General features: G+C 51.1%; 1 protein-coding gene across 5 annotated transcripts in view; it reads left to right on the top strand.

The window, feature by feature from the left end:
* The window catches only part of IQSEC1 (IQ motif and Sec7 domain ArfGEF 1), a 382,440-nt gene that overhangs the window by 118,760 nt on the left and 244,452 nt on the right, over window positions 1-19,228 (top strand). For all 5 annotated transcript variants that reach the window (XM_034955853.4, XM_034955854.3, XM_034955857.3 and 2 more), the window contains exon 2: window positions 613-642. In XM_034955853.4, coding sequence (XP_034811744.1) covers window positions 613-642 — 30 coding nt within the window. The remainder of the gene's footprint in view (window positions 1-612; window positions 643-19,228) is intronic.

Raw genomic sequence — 19,228 nt, 5'->3', positions numbered from 1 at the left:
AGGAAGGCATCACTGTCAATACCGCGTAGTCACAGTCTTCGTGAAAGTTCAAGTGTGCAATACAATCTGATTGTCCAATTTCTTGACATTCAAGGTTGTCTCCTTTGTAATATGGTTGTAATTGATTTCTGAGTACTTGAAAATAGAGCTGGTTCTGGGGAAATAACACTGGAAATACCAAGTAGGGGATGCAGTGAGGCCAGTCGCACCGCTCTCACTTATTCATTCATTCATTCATTCACTCATTCATTCATTTAGTTGCTGCCCAGGTCAGAGTTCTGGAACCACAGACCCCTCCTCTGGCTTTGCTCTCGACTCCTGGGGTGTATTCAAATCCTGGGAAAACAATTGCAGTCAAGGTGATGGAAACAGGAAGAGGGTGGGAAAGGAACCCTAAGACTTCTAAGAAGAGTGGACTTTCTGAATACAGTTCCAGGTCAAAGGAACAGCAGCAAGAGACCCCGGAGGATTGGGCCTGGGGATGTCTGCTGAGGCTGGGGAGGGGATGCTGGGAGCAGCTAGGGGCCTCAGGGTCCCCACATCTAGTGTCGTTGTGCAGGTCTCCCGGAGCAGAGGGTTCTGGGCTCTAAGCATGTGCTCTTCTCGTTGCAGGTCTGAAGGAGAAAGCTCGCGGAGCGTCAGGTATGTGCTTCATCCACCTCTGTCCGTGTGTCTGAATCCTGGCGGTGAGCGGCGTTGATGAAACCATGTGCTTTGATTTCTCCCTGCGGGTCTCCCAGGTCAGACCTCTCCTCCCCTGGCTGCTCCCCTCAGCCCTGGCGTGTGCCCCAAGGGCCTGGGCATGATCTGCAGAGCACGTCTGTTGGCTCTGCATCCTGGAGCAAAAGCCCTTCCCAGCTTCCCTGTGTTTAGAGTGACCTCTGCAGAGATCACCTAGGTTGGTGGTTGTCCCTTCCTTTCTGGGGCTGGTGATGGCCCAGTGTGCCAAGGCTGTGACCCGTCTAGGACCAGAAACTTCTATACCTGACACCCCTGGGGCTGGGCTGGGCGGGGTCAGGGCAAGTCTAAGATGCTTGATGGTGGGCCCGGCTCTAACCAGCCTCTAACAATGCAGGGGTGTCTCCACGGCAGGTGTAGTGCCCCTGCCCATCCTCGCCCCACCAACCGAGGGTAGGTGGGGGTGGACATGGAGTGGGCTTTCTGCCAGAGGCTCTGACTGAACCTAGAAGAGGGTCTGGTCTGAGACAGTACCTGGGGTGTCAGTGCCCCAGCCAAGGGGCCTGGGGCCCAGCAGTTCTCAAGGCATGAGCTGGGGGACCAAGAAGGCCATGGTCATGGGAGATGGGGGTCAGCATGGTGAGGCTGGGGATGGGAAGGAGAGGCCAGGAGGCAGTTAAGAGCCCACGGACCCCCAGTCCCCTCTGGCAGCAGATGGACTTCCAGGTCTTAGGGTGGTGGCCTGAGGTGGCTGGTTTGTATTGTGATGTTACAGGCTGGGGAGATGAGATGTCCTGAGCTTGGCCGTGAGGATGCCAGCTGAAGTGGGGTCCTCCAGGTGCCTGCAGAACAAGAGACAGATCTGGGGGAGGCTGCATCCCAGGGAACCTCTTGGGTGGCAGCACAGGGGGTGCTGAATCTTATACTTGGGGCAGTCGGCTATGTGCTTGGAGCAGGGGACACTGGCAGGGAGTTGGGCTCCAGGGAACCAGAGTCCAGGGAGTGAGAGGCAGGGTCTCGCAGGAAGCAGAGGCATGCTCAGAAGGGGAACTGGAGAGAGAGAGGGTCCCAGAAGGACTGTGTGCAGGGGTGAAGCCCAGGTGAGGGGACTAGCTGGGGATGGTGCACTTGGGCTGGCAAGAGTGGGAGCTAAAGGGGATAAGGGGGGGATGCCCGGGGGGATGGATGGACAAAGGCTAGGGTCTGGGGATCCGAGGGAGGGGGCAGCAGGCCCCTTGCAGCCTGAGGTGTGCACCGCCACATGGCCCCACCCTGGAACACAGCGTGGCCCTGAGGAGGAGGAGGGGAGACTGCCCTGGTGCACGGTAGAGAAAGCTCTGGAATGTACCATTAAGTGAGCAAAGCAGGGTGCGAGAGTACACATCTCACACTACTTTGGGTAAAAAAGGGCAGGTGTAAGTACGTATATTCTTATTTAATTTGTCAGCAAAAAGAAGCAGGAAGGAAACAGTTGTCTCTTAAAATGGTCCCATCAGAGGGAGGGCAAGGGGCAGGGCCTCCAGTGCCTGTACGCTTCCTCAGGGCAGACCTAGGAATATTCCTGAGGGTTCTGAACCCTGTCAATGTAATACTTGTTCAAACAATTAATTCAAAACAACAGGTTAGGGGGAGGGTGGGTTGCCAATCCCTGGGGCTGGCCCTGAGGTGGAAGGGGATTCCCACATGGACTCGGAGGGGCTGCAGGCTCAGGAAGGAGATGGCCTCGCAGCCTCTCAGGCCCTCCCTGGCCTGCCTCTCTGGGCCCCTTTGGGATCTAAGCTTCCCCCAATCCCCCCAAGGTGCCCTTCTCCCTCTGTCTTCCAAGAAGGCAGCTGCTTACCTGAAACCCTCATTCTGTGAAAGTTCATGGTGGGCAGCGGGTCCCTTACGGGGACGCCCTGAGAGCAGCCTGCTCTCACTGGTGACCTGAGCGGGGGCTAGTGAACATGTAGAGTGAATAGACCCTCGTGGTGGGGATCTGGTCTGCTCCAGCCCCACCCGGCCTGGCGCTCACTCCGGCGGATCGTCAGGAAAGCATTTGCCAGGCAGGCGCTGTGGAACCCAGCCCTGGGGGAGGAGGATGGGAACGACATTTCGGTGGGGGAACAGCATGTGCAGGGACCCCAGGAGTGAGCATGACTGGCTGCCTGGGGAGAATGAGGAATGGCCTCTGCGTTGCAGGGGGACTGGCACACAGAGCCGAGCATATGTTCCAGCTCCGAGCCACACAGCTCCCAGCAGGGTGCACAGACAGGAGAAGCCGGGCAAGGGAGAGCACGGATGGAAGTTCCAGCAGGGAAGGCTGTGTTTAGTTCTTCCAGGGCTGAAGAATCCAGCCCCAAAATGCCCTGCCGTGTGGACATCGCAGTAGACAGTGTTGCTGAGGCTAAGATGCTGGGTTCAGATGTGACTCGTCATGGCTTTACCTGCCCTGGCCCGTTGTCCCCATCATGCACAGGCATTGTGTTTCTTCCCCATGCAGCTGACGACTTGGCTGCCAGGCCTATGTCATGGGTCACACCCTTCCCCCAGGAGCTGGGCCTCCCTTTTCTCAGGACCAGAGGTCCCAGATCATTCAGATCTACCCTGCCCCCACCCTCTGGACAGAGAGTCACCAGATCTGGGCTTCCAGAGCAGTGTCCGTGCAGGGTCTGCGTCGCCAAACCCGGGATCCTGACTGCAGTTCTCTCTGAGCGCTTCTACCCTCTCCAGACCCGCTAGAGGGGAGGTTGGAAAACTAAAGTGTGACCACGGCCCTCCCCCGCTTCTCCTCCAGCACTCCCCCTGGGCTGACACCCTGTGGCAGTGGCCCTGGTGGTCCCTGGACGCCACACCCCTACCAGCGCAGCTGAGCTTCCACAGCCTTCCCATGCGCACCTCCAGCTCCCACCAAATGATGCCACTCGCCTTTCTAAATGCGGCCCATGATTCCTGCGTGCCTGCCCCCTGCTGTCTGTGACTCAGGATGTTTCCTCTGTTTAGAAAATGCTCCACTCCACCCCCCGAAGATCCCTTCCTTTCGCAGAGCCCCCATGGCAGCTGCCTTTCTGGAGCTTTCAGGGGAGCTGGGGCTGACAGGGTGGCCTCCTGGTTGTCTCTGTGGCTTTTTATGCTTCACTTTTGATATCCCAGTCCCTTCTGCTTTGTGTCCAAATGACTTAAGCATTTGTCTTTCCTCTCAGGCAGAGGAAGGCCCCCAGGACAGGGATGAGGCCCCTGAGTTGTGGCTCGATGGTGCCAGCACCCGTGGGGCACAGAACAGGCACCCAGGGGGTGTCTGTGCAGTGGATTCATCTTGGCCTTGCTGGGAGCCCTGGGCAGGATGCCTTGCACAGAACAGGCACATGTTCATGTGTGTTTGATTGGACTCAGGACTCATAAATATTTTCAGGCCAGAAACCAGAAGGAAGAGGAAAAATGGACCACTCCCATGCTCAGTGGAGACTGCCCCCCCAACACCCTCCCCTTACCAAACACTCACTAAAATTAATGGGCAGAGATTCTGCACTTGAAAAATCAGTGAAGCTGTGTATGGATTTTATTTGCCTAAGGAAGATATGACTGACCTTGAGAGCTCATGGCTTGTGCTAAATATTAAGGACACACAGGGGCAGGGCTTGGGGGCTCACACTTGTAATCCCAGCACTTTGGGAGGCCAAGGCAGGAAGATCATTTGAGGCCAGGAGTCCAAGACTAGCCTGGGCAACATAGCCGGACCCCGTCTCTACCAAAAATAAATTTAAAAAATTAAGGATAGCCCTGAGAGACACCTCCTCCCCACCGCTCTTGCCCTGCCCCAAGGTCCCTGCTTGGTGAGATTCTTGTTCTTTAGACTCAAATGATCGGAGTTGCCACCTTTCTGGTTTGCTTTTTCTTAGCCTCCGGAGCAGCAGGGAAGTGCTTTTGCATGGAGAAGCCTGTTGGTGAATTCACGCTCACTACTTTTCCCTGAGGCAAAACATTTGCAAGATCAGATATATTCATTTTCCACAAATGAAATGACTCATTTTTTGACCATTTTGCAAATGTAGGACTTTGCTCATTGTTCCCCGGGAGGATGTGTCTGCTTTTGACTCCACTAAGAGGAAGGCTCTGGAGGCCCTCAAATGTGAATCTTCTAATGATTTATTTATGGAAGAGGGACCATAGGAAGAGAAGAGGTTTGTGGAGTTTGGAGTCTGCAAAAATGAATGACCGGGTGGAGGGTCTAGAGAGAATGTGGATACTGGTTTGAAAGTGCCAGGGCTTTCTGCAGGATGCAAGCATTGTCTTTTTTCCCACAGCACTCCGTCAAATCCTTGAAATTAACTCAGCTACATTCAGTCATAGGAATAAGTTCCATTCAATGAGTTCTCACTGTGGGTGGGGGCCTCACCTCATCTGCACAACCACCCGCACCCTTTTAAGAGAGTTATTATTGGCCCTTATTTTTTCAGCTCTGGGAAATTGAGGCTGAGAAGTACAAAACAGCTTGCCTAGGATGACGTGGATTTCGAGTGCAAAGGTGGGATGCTGTGCACCAAAGCCTTCGCAAGTCAGTGTCGCCCGTGGTGCTTGTTGAAAATACAGATTTCCAGGCCCTATCCCTTTCATGCCTCACTCTGTAGGTCTGGGCAGGGTCTGGGAATCTACATTTTTTTGAGATGGGGTCTTGTTCTTGTCGTCCAGGCTGGAGTGCAGTGACGTGATCTCGGTTCACTGTAACCTTCACCTCCCAGGTTCAAGCGATTCTCCTGCTTCAGCGTCCCGAGAAGCTGGGATTGCAGGTGCCTGCCACCAGGCCCAGCTAATTTTTATATTTTTAGTAGAAACAGGTTTCACCATGTTGGCCAGGCTGGTCTCAAACTCCTGACCTCAAGTAATCCGCTTGCCTCAACCTCCCAAAGTGTTGGGATTACAGGGTGAGTCACTGTGCCCAGCCTGAATCTGCATTTTAAATAAGCGCCCACATGATCTTAACAGGCTGCCTGAACATATGGTCTCTCCAAGGAAACAGAATTTCTCCAAGTATGCCAGTGTCCAGTGGCAGACACGTACCCTTCATAAGCATGAGCTGACTGAAGTGCAGAAATTTTGCTTCTAACACTTAGAAGAATTTTATTTTTTTTGAGACCGAGTCCTACTCTGTCACCCAGGCTGGAATGCAGTGGTGTGATCTCAGCTCACTGCAACCTCCGCCTCCTGGGTCCCAGCGATTCTCGTGCCTCAGCTTCCTGAGTGGCTGGGACTACAGGCGCACACCACCACGCTTGGCTAATTTTTGTATTTTTAGTAGAGACGGGGTTTTGTCATGTTGCCCAGGCTGAACTTGAACTCCTGGGCTCAAGTGATCTGCCTGTCTCGGACTCCTAAAGTGCTGGGATTACCGCGCCCAGCCCTGACCTTAGAAGCATGTTGCACGAGGGTGGTCCCATGTAGGTCGCCTCCCCGTCAGGACTCTGAACGTTGACTGGCATTTTCCAAAGGCAACAGCAAGGCTCAGGGCTGGGACAATGAGGAGAGCCCGAGGACTGTTTTGTTTGGGGATGGTGGGGGAGATTCTGGAGACGGTGGGCCTGGTTACCAGCATTGACTCAGCTGGAACCAAGATGTGTGAGTAAACGTAATTAGTCCAAACAAATCCAGTTTTCTGTCTCCATACCAAGGCAAAACAGCCTTTGTAATTAACTGGGCCTTTTTCCCCAAACCCAAAATGGGAACGCACAGTTTATTTTGTTCACAAGGAGGTATGAAAGCTGCTGAACGTGGCAGACAAAGCTGGGAGTGTTTGCTGTGCCAGGTAAACAGAGCTGAACTCTTTCTCTCCAGGAAGGAATGGGAGCAGGCTCCAAATGTGAGAGACGGGCTGGGCCTGGGCCGGGGCCCTCTGCCACTATCCAGCCATGTTTTGGAGGTGCTGGCCTGAGGGCTGAGCCGGCGGCCTCTGGAGGCGAGTGGACATTTCTTAGCACTGTGGAATCAAAAGAGTACAGGCACTGGGGGCAGATAATCTTGAATTCAAATCCTTTCTCTTTGCCTTACCCTCGTGTCACTATGCAACAGCCCCTGAGCTCTCCAAGCCTCAGATTTCACACTCATTCAACAGTCTTCATTGAGCACCTACTGTGTCTTTGTGCTAACTACTAAGGGTGTGAAGACCAGTGAGATACAGTTAATTTCTGCCCCATGATGAAATCGGAGCAAAGACTTTAGCCTCAAGGCCATGGACCAATTAAATGAGGCATAGATGGAACAGCACATGCCACGTCATAGCATTCAGTTAACATCCATTTCCTTTCCTCTCCCTCTGCCACAGTCTGTGGAGACGCGGCTGCTCAGAATCCTGAGGGAGGGTCGGAGGCAAGCCCATGTTTACATGAGCAGGAGGTGGTAGCTGCTGCTTGGAGAGTGTGCCCTTTTGGCTGTCCTCCTCCCTTCCTTTGCTTCCCTGGGTTTATGATTGAGATTTCTTGGGCATTCTTGACTGTGGTGGACTTTACTTTCCCATCTCCTTGACTCTGTGCTGTATCCTGAGCAATTTCCTCAGGATGGTCTTCTAGTTCACTAGTGCTTTCTTCAGCTGTGTTCATTCTGCTGTGTGGCCTATGAATTGTGGGTCCCTGAGACCCTTGAATGGCCTCTGGATACCCTCAGCCTGCTTTCGGAGGCACTACTGGTCCTTTCTTTACACGGGAAGTAGAAAGATCTTATAGGAGCCACATTGAAGTCACTGGGCAAAAACCTATCTGACTGGGTGTATTTTGCGTTTTGATTTGTTTTCTGTGAACTTGTGTAGAGAATTAATAGCTGACTGTTTAGAAGATGAGGCAGAGATATTAGTGTGGGGGCAAGGGAGTCTACTAATGGGGAATCAGACTAAATCCCAAAATACATTTGGTAAGCCTTGTCTAAACATCTGCTTCTATTGCAACCAAATCTTAAAGGTACTTAGAAGGTGGTGACACAATGTGTATGTGTGCATCTGACCCAGGTCCAGTGTTTGGGACAGTGAGGACTTTGAAACCAGGGTCTAAGCTGAATGACCTTGGTCAAATGACTCAAATTCCCTGAGCCTCAGTGTCCTTATCTCAAATGGAAATGAAAACATCAAGAGTTTTCTTGATCTTGTCCACATCTGACTCTCCATTCTCTCCTCCATCACTGTGGTCGTCACACTCTGGCCTTCTGGTACCTCCATTCTTCCAAGCTCATTAGTGTCCCAGGGCCTTTGCCTGTGCTGTTCCCTCAGCCTAGAACATGCTCCCCCAGGTCTCACCCAAGATGGGTTCTCCTCAGTCCAATCCCCCTTCAGATGTCAGCTCCTCTTCTCTTATCATCCCACCTGAAGTAACCTAGCCAATCTCTGCACATCAGCCAGTTTACTTCTGTCCCTTATCTGCCTGTCCCCACTGGAATGTCAGCAGGAACTTTGTCTTATGCAGTGCTGTGCCTCAGTGCTCTGCCATGTGCCCTGGCACAGCATGCTATTTTGGTCTCTGTACTTGCCACTTCCCACATCCAAGGGGAGCACCTCTGGAAGGAGGCCAGAGCTAAATGTGCTAAGCTTATCTGTCCACATGCCTGAATGCTCCCGCTTCTGTCCCTCCATCATGCACTTCTTTCTCTTTCCTAATTGCCTATCTAGGACTTCCAATACTATGTTGAGCCCAAATGACAAAAATGACATCCTTGTCTTGTTCCTGATCTTAGCTAAAAAGCTTTCAGTCTTTCACTGCTGAGTATGATGTTAGCTGTGGATTTTTTGTATATGGTCTTTATTATGTTGAGGTAGTTTCTTTCCATTCCTATTTTGTTTAGTGTTTTTATTTTATTTATTTAATTTTTAATTTTTATTTTTTTGGGATGGAGTCTCACTCTGTCGCCTAGGCTAGAGTGCAGCAGTGCAGTCTCAGCTCACTGCAACCTCTGCCTCCCAGGTTCAAGCAATTCTCCTGCCTCAGCCACCTGAGTAGCTGGGATTACAGGTGTGTACCACCATGCCCAGCTTTTTTTTTTTTTTTTTTGTACTTTTAGTAGAGACGGAGTTTCTACATGTTGGGCAGGCTGGTCTTGAACTCCTGACCTCAGGTAATCCACCCGCGTTGGCCTCCCAAAGTGCTGGGATTACAGGCATGAGCCACCACACGGCCTTGTTTAGTGTTTTTATTATGAAAAGGTGTTGAATTTTGTCAAGTATGTTTTCTGCACCAATTTAGATGGCCATGTGTTTTTTTTCCTCTTAATTCTGGTATGCATTACAGTGAACAGTTTTTGGATGTTGAGCCATCCTTGCATTCCAGGAATAAATTCCACTTAGTCATGCTGCAGAATTCTTTTATCAGGCTACTGAATTTTGTTGCTGATATTTGCTGAGGATTTTTGCATCAATGTTCATAAGAGGTATTAGTGTGTTGTTTTCTTGTAATGTCTTTGTTTAGCTCTGGTACAAGACAATGCTGGCCTCACAGAATGATGTAGGAAGCACTCCCTACTTGAAGTTTTTGGAAGAGTTGGAGAAGGCTTGGTGTGATTTCTTCTGGAAATGTTTGATAGAATTAATCAGTTGAAGCCATCAGGTCCAGGGCTTTTCATTGTCAGGAGGTGTTTGATTACTAATTCAGTCTCCTTATTAGTTATGAGTCTATTCAGATTTTTTATTTCTTTGTAATTCAGTCTCAGTAGGTTTGGTGTTTCTAGGAATTTGAATCATCTAGGTTATATGATTTCTTGTACAATTACTTATAGGACTCTCATATAATCCTTATATTTCTAAAAAATCAGTAATAAAATTCTAACTTTCACTTCTGATTTTAGTTGAGTCTTTTTATTCTTGGTCAATCTAAGTGGTGAATCGTCAATTTTGTCAATCTTCTGGGAGAACCAACTTTTGTTTGGATTTGTTTATTATTTGTTTATTATTGTTATTTGTTTACTGTTATTATTTATTGATATTATCAGTTTATCTCTGCTATAATCTTTATTATTTTCTTTTGCTGCCAGCATTGGGTTTACTTTGTTTGTTTCTTACTAGTTCCTTAAGTTGTAAAGTTATTTTGTTGATTTAAGATCTTCCTTTTTCTTTAATGTATCAAGCTATAAATTTCCTCCTTAGTACTACTTTCGCTGTGTTCCATAAGCTTTGCTATGTTGTGTTTTTTTCTTGTCCTCTAAGTACTTTCTAATTGTCCTTGTGATTTCTCTTTTGACCTATTGGTCTTTAAGAGGGTATTGTTTAACTTATATAACTTTGTGAATTTTTAGGTTTTCCCTCTATTGTTGATTTCTTACTTCAACCCACTGTGGTCCCACAAGTTACTTTGTAGGCTATTTTCTAAAATCGCTTGAGACTTAAATTGTGGCTTACCCTGTGGTCAATCCTGGAGAAAGTCCACATCCACTAGAGGACTCTGTGTTCTGTTGAGTGGAGTGTCCTGTTAGATCTAGTTGATGTCCTGAGTTGCTCAAGTACTCAATTCTGCTTCCTTACTTATCTCCGGTCTGGTTGTTCTATTGTTATGGAGAACAGGGTATTGAAGCACCACCTATTAATGAGTAACTGTCTAACGAATAACGGATGACTCCCTTCAGTTGTGTCAGTTTTTGCATATATATATAAGTTCCAGCTTCCTGGTGTGTTTCCATGTCAGGCAGTGAATCTGTGGGTGCAGATGCCCATTAGCACCCATCAGGGAGCTTCCTCCTGGGTTCCTAAGGAGCCTGAGGAAGATCCAGAAGGCCCTGCCCTCGTGCGTGTCTGGCAGCTCGGGGTGCACAGCCTTGAACATGCAGTGACCCTGCCCACTACTGATGGTGTCCAGGGATGGTCCTAGAGTTCCACCAGTCAGATAAGATTCTTCTTCCCCGCAACAAGAGAGCAGGACCAGGAAGCAAGAAGTGGGCTGGGGACAAGGTGGGAGTGTTGTGGGGCCCCTTGGCTCCCCCATGTGGATTTTCTATATGCATAACAGGCCAATGTGTGGCCACCCAGTGCTGCTGTCCTTAAAATCCGTCCTCGATTTTCATCCCGTTGGCTTTGGGGCCCTCCATGCCCTGCCTCATGATGACCTTTCCACCCACTCCAGCCTTCCCCTCCCACTACACATGTTGAAGCGTCCAGTTTGCCACAGGCACACTCATACCTCCATCTCTTTGCACGTGTGGTTTCCTCTCTGGGGGGCCTGAATACCAGCCACCCAGCCAAGCTCCACTGGGCTCCTGGAGATGGCTCAGACACAGATCCCACTGTAAAGACCTCACTGCCCAGCTGGGAAGGTGAGACAAGGACAGAAACCATCTACAGTCCAGAGCCACCTGTTCATAGCTACAAAGGAAAGACACGCACAGCACCGTGCATGCCCACCTGCTGCAGGAGGGGTGGGGACAGCTTCTGAAGGGGGTGGGTCTGGCAGGGCTCCATTGTCTGGGTGTGACCACAGGAATTGGCCAGGAGGCATCTTAGGTCGAAGAAAGCCAGAGTGGCAGGAACACACAGGACAGGGGTAGGCTGGGGACTGGGGCTGGGAGCAGCCCCCTTGGTGGCAGGGCAGCCCTCTATGAGTGCACTTTGCTCTGGGTCTCCAAACTGAACTATCCCTAGTTCAGCCCCGATGACTGAACTTCTGCTAATGAGACCTTCTCTCCTCTTCCAGGACCTTCAGGCCTGGCCAGCTGGGCCAGGGGCTGTCTCTTACACCCCTCACCAGTCCAAGTCCAGTTCCATAGGACGGGCTTGGAGTTTTGTTCTAAAGGGTAGAGGATTTGCTGGAGCAGTCCTGCAGGGGGTGCCTGCTTCAACTTCTGCTGGACCAGACTCCTCTGGCTGCTGGGCACAGGGGCTCTGGGCTGAGAGAGGAAGCCAGGAGCCCTGAGGAGGACACGGGGGTCGGCCCTGAGAGAGGAGCCCTAGCCTGGCCTGGACACTGGAGGGGAGAGGAGAGGGAGGGGAGAGGGGAGAAGGAGGGGAGAGGGAGTGAAAGGGGTAGATAGGGGAGGGGAAAGAAAAGGCGGGGAGGCATGGGAGGGAGGATGGGGGTAGGGAGGAGAGGGGACAGCCCAGAGGTATTCACTGGAAGGTGCCCCTACAGGACTTGCTTAGGGAGTGGCTGTCTCCTGAGAGAGAAAGAAAAGAACCAAGAACACTTTTTTTTTCATTTGGTTGTTTTTGTTTTGTTTTGTTGTTTTGTTTTGTTTTGAGACGGAGTCTTGCTCTATCACCCAGGCTGGAGTGCAATGGCGTGATCTTGGCTCACTGCAACCTCTGCCTCCCAGGTTCAAGCGATTCTCCTGCCTCAGCCTCCCGAGTAGCTGAGATTACAGGCGCCAGCCACTGCACCCGGCTAATTTTTGTATTTTTAGTAGAGGCAGGGTTTCACGATGTTGGCCAGGCTGGTCTCAAACTCCGGACCTCAGGTGATCCGCCCGTCTCAGCCTCCCAAAGTGCTGGGATTATAGGCGTGAGCCACCACGCCCAGCTGGAACCAAGAACAAATTTGGATTTTTGACTTGAAGAACTGGGAGGACAGCAGTGCTTTTTACTGAGATAGAGCAGATGAGGAAGAGAGACTTGAGAGGAAAAAACAAGTGCCCTTTGAGACTCATGAAGTTTCATGTCTCAGAGAGCTCCATGGTTTCTACAGCTATTATTTGAAAATAGTGTATTAATATTTCTAAACATTCATTTAAAGCAATATGATATTTATTCTTTACTGTTTTCCCATTGATAGATCATTAAAGTTGCTTTCAATTTCAGTAATGCTGCAGTGAACATTTGGCATGTAAATCCTTGTCAGCCTCCCTGATTATTTTCTTCATTATGTTCCCAGAAGTAGAATTACTAGGTCAAAGGCTAAAAAGATTTCACAGTTTCTTAATCCATATTGCCGCATACGTTTTCCAAGAGAAGCATCTAAGATGCAGCCTCCCTGCATCCTCTCCACTCTGACTATTGCAATTGTTCTGATCCTTGCTAATTAGATATTTGGGAAATATTATTTTACTTTCAAATCTGATGCAGTGTCTGTGGGGAGTCTGACTTATGAGGAATAGAAGAGAACTCTCTCTTTTTTTGTTTTTGTTGTTGTTGTTGTTGTTTTATTTTTTTGAGATGGAGTTTCGCTTCTGTCGCCCAGCCTGGAGTACAGTGACTCGATCTTGGGTCGCTGCAACCTCCGCTTTCTGGGTTCAAGTGATTCTCCTGCCTCAGCCTCCCAAGCAGCTGGGATTACAGGCACCCGCCACCATACCCAGCTAATTTTTCTATTTTTAGTAGAGACAGGGTTTCACCATGTTGGTCAGGCTGGTCTTGAACTCCTGACCTCAGGTGATCCTCCCACCTCGGCCTCCCAAAGTGCTGGGATTACAGGCATGAGCCACTGTGTCCGGCTGAAGAGAACTCTTTCTAGTGATGTAGACATGATGGTACTTCCTCCCTCCAACATGACCTTGTGGGTAGAATTCAGATGTTCAGGCCACCGAGCCTGCCCCTGTTTCGACCCTTGTCCTTTGGTGTGGGGCCTCCCCGACCCCATCGTGCTCCCATTCTGAACTTTGCTACTGTTCCCCTACTTCCCTGACCTGTCACCTTTGCATGCCAGAGAGACTCAGGGCTAGGAATAGACATCCACCAACCATTTTCCAGCAAATCTAATAAACAGCCCCTGTTGGGCCATGATTTTCAGCTGGTCCCTGAATGATGAATCACTCAGGGACCAGCACACACAATGCAATCTATCTGACTGACACTCTGCTACAACATGCACTAGGGTTGGGAGTGATTGGGGGCAGAAGGGGCTGTGACAGGGGCTCCCGATAGCATCGTCCACCTCTCTCTTAGAGAAGCCCAATACCTGACGTTAGGTGGGCATGTGGCTGCTGAGACATAGAATTTCCCAGCCTCCTTTGCAACGAGGTTGCTGGGACAACCAAGCTGTCCTTCCAGCGTGGGAAGGGAAGTGATTTGTGTCGACATCTGAGATATTTCCTCACAGAGACCCTTCTTTCTGACCCTGTGCCTGTCCTGCTGCTGGGGACTTCATCTCTGAGGCTACAGCTCCATCCTGGCCCAGGAGGATGAGGGCAGCCCCCCTGGGATGACAGGGCCGTGAGGGAGAAGAGCTCCCTGGCCCTGCCCCACCAGGCCAGCCCTGGACCATCTGCTTTCACACTGAAATGCCAGAGACACAAACTTCTATTTACCACTCTCAGGTGGGGCTCTTTGTCTCAGCAGCTGAGCCCTGTCTTACGCAGTACAGCAGTCTTGGAGGGCACTTTCCCACGTACTTGCCTGGGGTCAGGCTGTGCCAGGGACCACAACTGTGTGATTTTCAGCCCTCCCCCCGTGGGTGAGAGCCACACTCAGCTCCCACCCACTGTCCTCTCCAGGTGCTTGTGAGGAGATCGAATGCATGAAGGTGGAGACTCCCACTAAAAACATCAGGAGCCAATATCTTCCAGGGCACCCCTTGTCCCTCCTCCTGAACTCCTGCTGCCCCGACTCTTCCCCATGCAGGCGCTTGTTTGGAAATGTGGTGTGCTATCTCCTTCCTGGCTGGTGTCTGCAGATTCTAATAAATAACTTGGGAACAGGCCACCTCACGCATGGTCCAACCTGCTTATTGCTAGAAAGATGGGTTTGGAACTGACAAGTTCCCTGCTAAGCTGACAAGTTTAAAAGCTTAATTCGAAAAACCAACCACATTCCCTTTGCAGAATGAAGGCAAAGATCAGGACATGGTCAAGCCTCAGCCTGAACGCTCACTGTGAGGAGACAGATTTAGGACTTCCCAGGTGTCTGATCTTGTCCGTATAATTTCTTAGATGCCTTCCAGCCTATGCAGCCTGCAGTTTTGGAGAAAAGGAACTCTAATATGTATTAAAATATTAAACTTCTTGACCCTGTTGGGAAAAAGTGCATAGTCCATTTGTTCCTCATTTTTCACTCGTGTCTCTGAAGTGTCTCATCATTCAGGGCTGGTCTAGATGTTGTGTATTAAGAGAAAATTTGAGGTGTAATAGGGCACTGCAGGTCGGATTCTTCTCCCTCCTCCCATTCTCCCTCTAGAACCAGGGTCTGGCAGGACCGTTCCCGGGAGCCTAGGGACTGTTTGTCACCCTTGCCTCACTGAGACCATCAATAGCCTGGATGATTTTTACTTTCAGTTTTCATTTTCTATAAACTTTGAAGACAGGTCATGACTGTACCCCTCAGTGATGAGAACCTGTATCATGTAGAGGGCAGGGGTCCCTCTGTGGTATCTGCACCAAGGCAGGGCAACATGGCAGTGCAGAAGGCGGAGGAGCCAGCTTTGCGGCTGGGCCTTGGGGCAGCGGACAGAGGGGAACACAGGGGTTGGGGGAGGCGGAGCTGCCAGGGCCTGGGTCAGGCAGGAGGGGGAGTCTGGGGCTTGCACACGGGGATGACACCTTCCAGTCTCACCTCCCATCACATCCTGCAGCTCCTGCCTCAATAGAGGAGCCGGATTTCCCAGGGTGCATCACCCTCCGGGCCTTTGACAGGCTGGGTCCTCCCCCGGGGACACCCTCCCCCCTCCTCCCCAGCTTGCAGTGCCCCTCGCACTTCAAGACTCTGCTCTTCGGGGGAATTTGGTCCTGTCCCTGCCTGTCCTCTGTCCGCCCCCCACCCCGGCCCCCACGACACACTCACCCTGTCTGTGCTTCCCTCCCCTGAGTGGAATGGCCTGGGGAGCAGCCTGGCTGTGGGACGACGTCTGCTCTTCAGGACGGCTTTCAAATCCAGCGGACCCAGGCTCTGTGCTCTGTGTGGCCTTGGGCAAGCCTGGCCCTCAGGAATCTGAGGCTCCCACTGTGAATGGGTCAAACAGCAGCCACCTCACAGCCCTGCTGTGCTGGATGAGCTGCGCTTTGGGATGTGGGGGGCCTGCACTCATCACTGTGAGAGGCTGCAGCTGTCAGGGCTAACCCTGGAATCCAACCCCCAACATGGCGGGTGTGGGGGCTGCCCAGACAGAGTAAGCAAGAAGGGGAGGCGAGGGGCTGGTGGTGAGGGGCAGCATTGGAGGATGACAGGGGACGCTGCCTTCCAGAGGACGCTGCCCAGCAGCGGTTCTTCCCAGCTCTTGCCAGGGTCCGAGCCTCGGCCACCCCTCCCTTCCCTGTAGCCTTGGCTCCCCTGGAAAGGATGCGGGAGAGGTTACCCTTCAGGGGGTCTCGCCAGCCCCTGCTCCAGGGCTGCATTCTCAGCCCCTTTAATCCACTTGGGAGCCAAAGCAGGCTAGCCTGACGTGTCCTCATTTCCCAGGTGACAGATGTGACACTCCACAGGCTTGAAGTGAGGACAACAAACTCAGAAGCCTGCAGGGGCCAGGCATGGAGAGGCAGGGACAGGGCCTGGGCCAGGGAGCCCCGGGGACTGTGGTGACCTGGAACCAGGAACTCCAACCAGAGGATGGCTCTGACCCAGCTCCAGAGACTGGTGCTTGAGGGAATGTCACCCAGGAGGCCAAATCCCATTTCATACCAAAAACAAAACAAAACAAAAACCCATAAACCTGCAATTTTTTTTTCCGGTGTCTTTCACTTCTTAAGTGTTAGAATGAATTCAGAAATTCTAGACGTGGCCTCTGGACCCTCCCTCAAGACTCCTGGTTTAAGATTCATGATTTGATTCGTGGCAGAGTGTAGGTATGCATGGGGAACAGCACGCATGGTGGCTCAGAGGCGGGCTGTGCCGGGCTTGGGGAGAGGGGTGGATGTGACCGAGGGCCCCCGGATTTTACCTTGCCCCCGTACCAGGCCTCCCTCCTCCCTCCCTCTGTGAGGATGGCGATGATGAGTGTCTCTATGGTGCTCTCCTGGGTAGGGAGGAGGGTCCTGTTATCAGCACCCCAGTACAGATGAGGACATTGAGGCAAACAGAGGAAGTGGCCTACCCAAGGTCATTATTAAAAAGTCACAAACAATAGATATTGGGGTGGACATGGTGAAAAGGGAATACTTATTCACTGCTGGTGGTGTAAGTTAGTACAACCTGTGTAGAAAATAGTATGGAGATTCCTTAAAGAACTAAAAGTAGATCTACCATTGGATTCAGCAATCCCACTACTGGGTATCTACCCAAAGGAAAAGAAGTCACTATATCAAAAAGACACCTGTCGGCTGGGCATGGTGGCTCACGCCTGTAATCCCAGCACTTTGGCAGGCCTAGGCGGGCAGATCACCTGAGGTCAGGAGTTTGAGACCAGCCTGGCCAACATGGTGAAACCTCATCTCTACTAAAACTACAAAAATTAGCCAGATGTGGTGGCATGTGCCCGTGGTACCAGCTACTTGGGAGGCTGAGGCAGGAGGATCACTTGAACCTGGAAGGCGGAGGTTGCAGTGAGCTGAGAGTGCACCACTGCACTCCAGCCTGGGCAATAGAGTGAGACCCTGTCTCAAAAATAAGACACCGGCACATACATGTTTATTGCAGCACAATTCACAATTGCAAAGATGTGGAACCAACCTAAGTGCCCATCCACTAATGAGTGGATAAAGAGAATGTGGTATGTCTACACCATGGAATACTACTCAGCCATAAAAAGGAATGACATAATGTCTTTTTGCAGCAACTTGGATGAAGCTGGAGGCCATAATTCTAAGTGAAGTAACTCAGGAGTGGAAAACAAAAACTGCCATGTTCTCACTTATAAGTGGGAGCTAAACTATGAGTACATAAAGGCATACGGTGTGATATAACGGACCTCACAGACTCAGAAGAGGGAGGGTTGGAGGGGGGCTGGGAAAAAAATATGTATCAGGTACAATGTACACTACCCTGGTGACCCCTGCACTGAAGTCTCAGAATTCACCACTATACAATTCATCCACATAACCAAAAACCGCTTGTACACCAAAAGCTATAAAAGTATATTAATAATAACAACATTAAAAGGACAGCAGCAGTGGCTTGGCATGGGCAGGCCTCATCACTGGCTGGCCCCGGGGCTCTCCTGCCATTACCTTCCAACCTGCAGAGGGAGGTACCATACTCCCAGCTACAGATGAGGAAATTGAGGTCCTCTTTGCTTTTTGTCACTTGCCAAGTGCTGGAGCTTTGAGGCCCAGAGCTGTGACTTCACAGTGATACTCTGAACCCTGCACTCTAGAGGGCTGCGCTGGCCCTCGGGACCCTTGACTTCCACACCCACATTTCTTTTATGCAGCCCGGAGCAGGATTGCCACATTGACAAGGTTATTCTTTTTTTTAGCAGGGACAGAGTCTCACTCTGTCACCCAGCCTGGAGTGCTGTGGTCTGATCTTGGCTTACTACAACCTCCTGTGTTCAAGTGATTCTCGTGCCTCAGCCTCTCGAGTAGCTGAGATTACAGGCGTCCCCCATCACGCCTGGCTAATTTTTGTATTTTTAGTAGACACGGAGTTTCGCCATATTGGCCAGGCTGGTCTCAAACTCTTGGCCTTAAATGATCCGCCTGCCTCGGCCTCACAAAGTGCTGGGATGACAGGCATGAGCCACTGCGCCCTGCCCTTGAGTGAGTTATTCTGACCAGCTCAGGCTCAGCCCTTGGCTGCAGCTGTCCTTGGTGGCTGAGGTTTTATGGGGGTCATCACTGCCCGCCCACCGTGTCGTGTGCTGCCGTTCCCTCCTAGCCTGGCTGTGCTAAATTCCTGGCTTCTAAATCAGGACAGAAGGGTGCGGAGGCACCAGAAAAGGAAAGAGACAGAGACTTGGGGTGAACTCTTACAGTGAAGTTGACACGTGAAGGGATAGTATTTATGTCTCTAAAGAGCAGGGACTGGCCAGACGCGGTGGCTCACACCTGTAATCCCAGCACTTTGGGCGGCCAAGGTGGGAAGATTACTTGAGGCCAGCTTTGTGGGCCATGCAGCCTTTGCCACAACTACTCAGCTCTGTCATTGTTTAAAAACAGCCCTTGACTGCAAGTAAATGAATGGGCCTGGATGTGCTGCAGTAACAATGGACACTGGAGTTACACAGAACTTTGACTTGTGATGAAATGGTGTTCTGTTGACGTTCTCAACCATTTAAAAATGTAAAAACCCTTCTTAGCTCAAGGGCCCTGCAAAAGTGGGCAGCAAACCCTATGTGGCCTACAGGCTGTAGTTTGCAGATCTCTGTCCTTGGAGGATCGGAAAGCAGGCTGGTGAGGGAGCTGGGCAGCAGGGAGGAAGGCAGCCAGAGGTGGGTCAGAGAGATCAGTGGGGCTGGGAAGCCATCTCCACCTGTGCAGGATCCAACATCCTTGGGGAAATCACCTGTCTGGAGTTTCAGAGCTGGTGATTATTCTGGGCAGTGGGCATGGCCTGGGGTGACTTCCAAAGGAAAGGGGCTGTGTCTGAGCATGCATCTGGGGCTGCTACTTCCACACCCACCCTGCCTCTCCTGTGCAGCCTGCAGGGAAGCCCTTCCCCTCTCTGGGCTTCTGCTGTGTCATCAGCAAAGTGAGGCCCTGGGGTAAATGCACTCCCGCAGCCCGCTGCGCTCTGACATACTGTAGCGTGGTCTTAGAATGTGTTTCTTCAGCCATAGAGCTGCGCTTCAGCACCACGGACAGAACCACAAGGCATCCA

The sequence above is a fragment of the Pan paniscus genome, chromosome 2 (assembly GCF_029289425.2).
Source record: "Pan paniscus chromosome 2, NHGRI_mPanPan1-v2.0_pri, whole genome shotgun sequence".
NCBI classification, from domain to species: domain Eukaryota; kingdom Metazoa; phylum Chordata; class Mammalia; order Primates; family Hominidae; genus Pan; species Pan paniscus.
The sequence above is the reverse complement of the archived record's forward strand: the minus strand, read 5'-3'. Positions and strand labels throughout refer to the sequence as shown.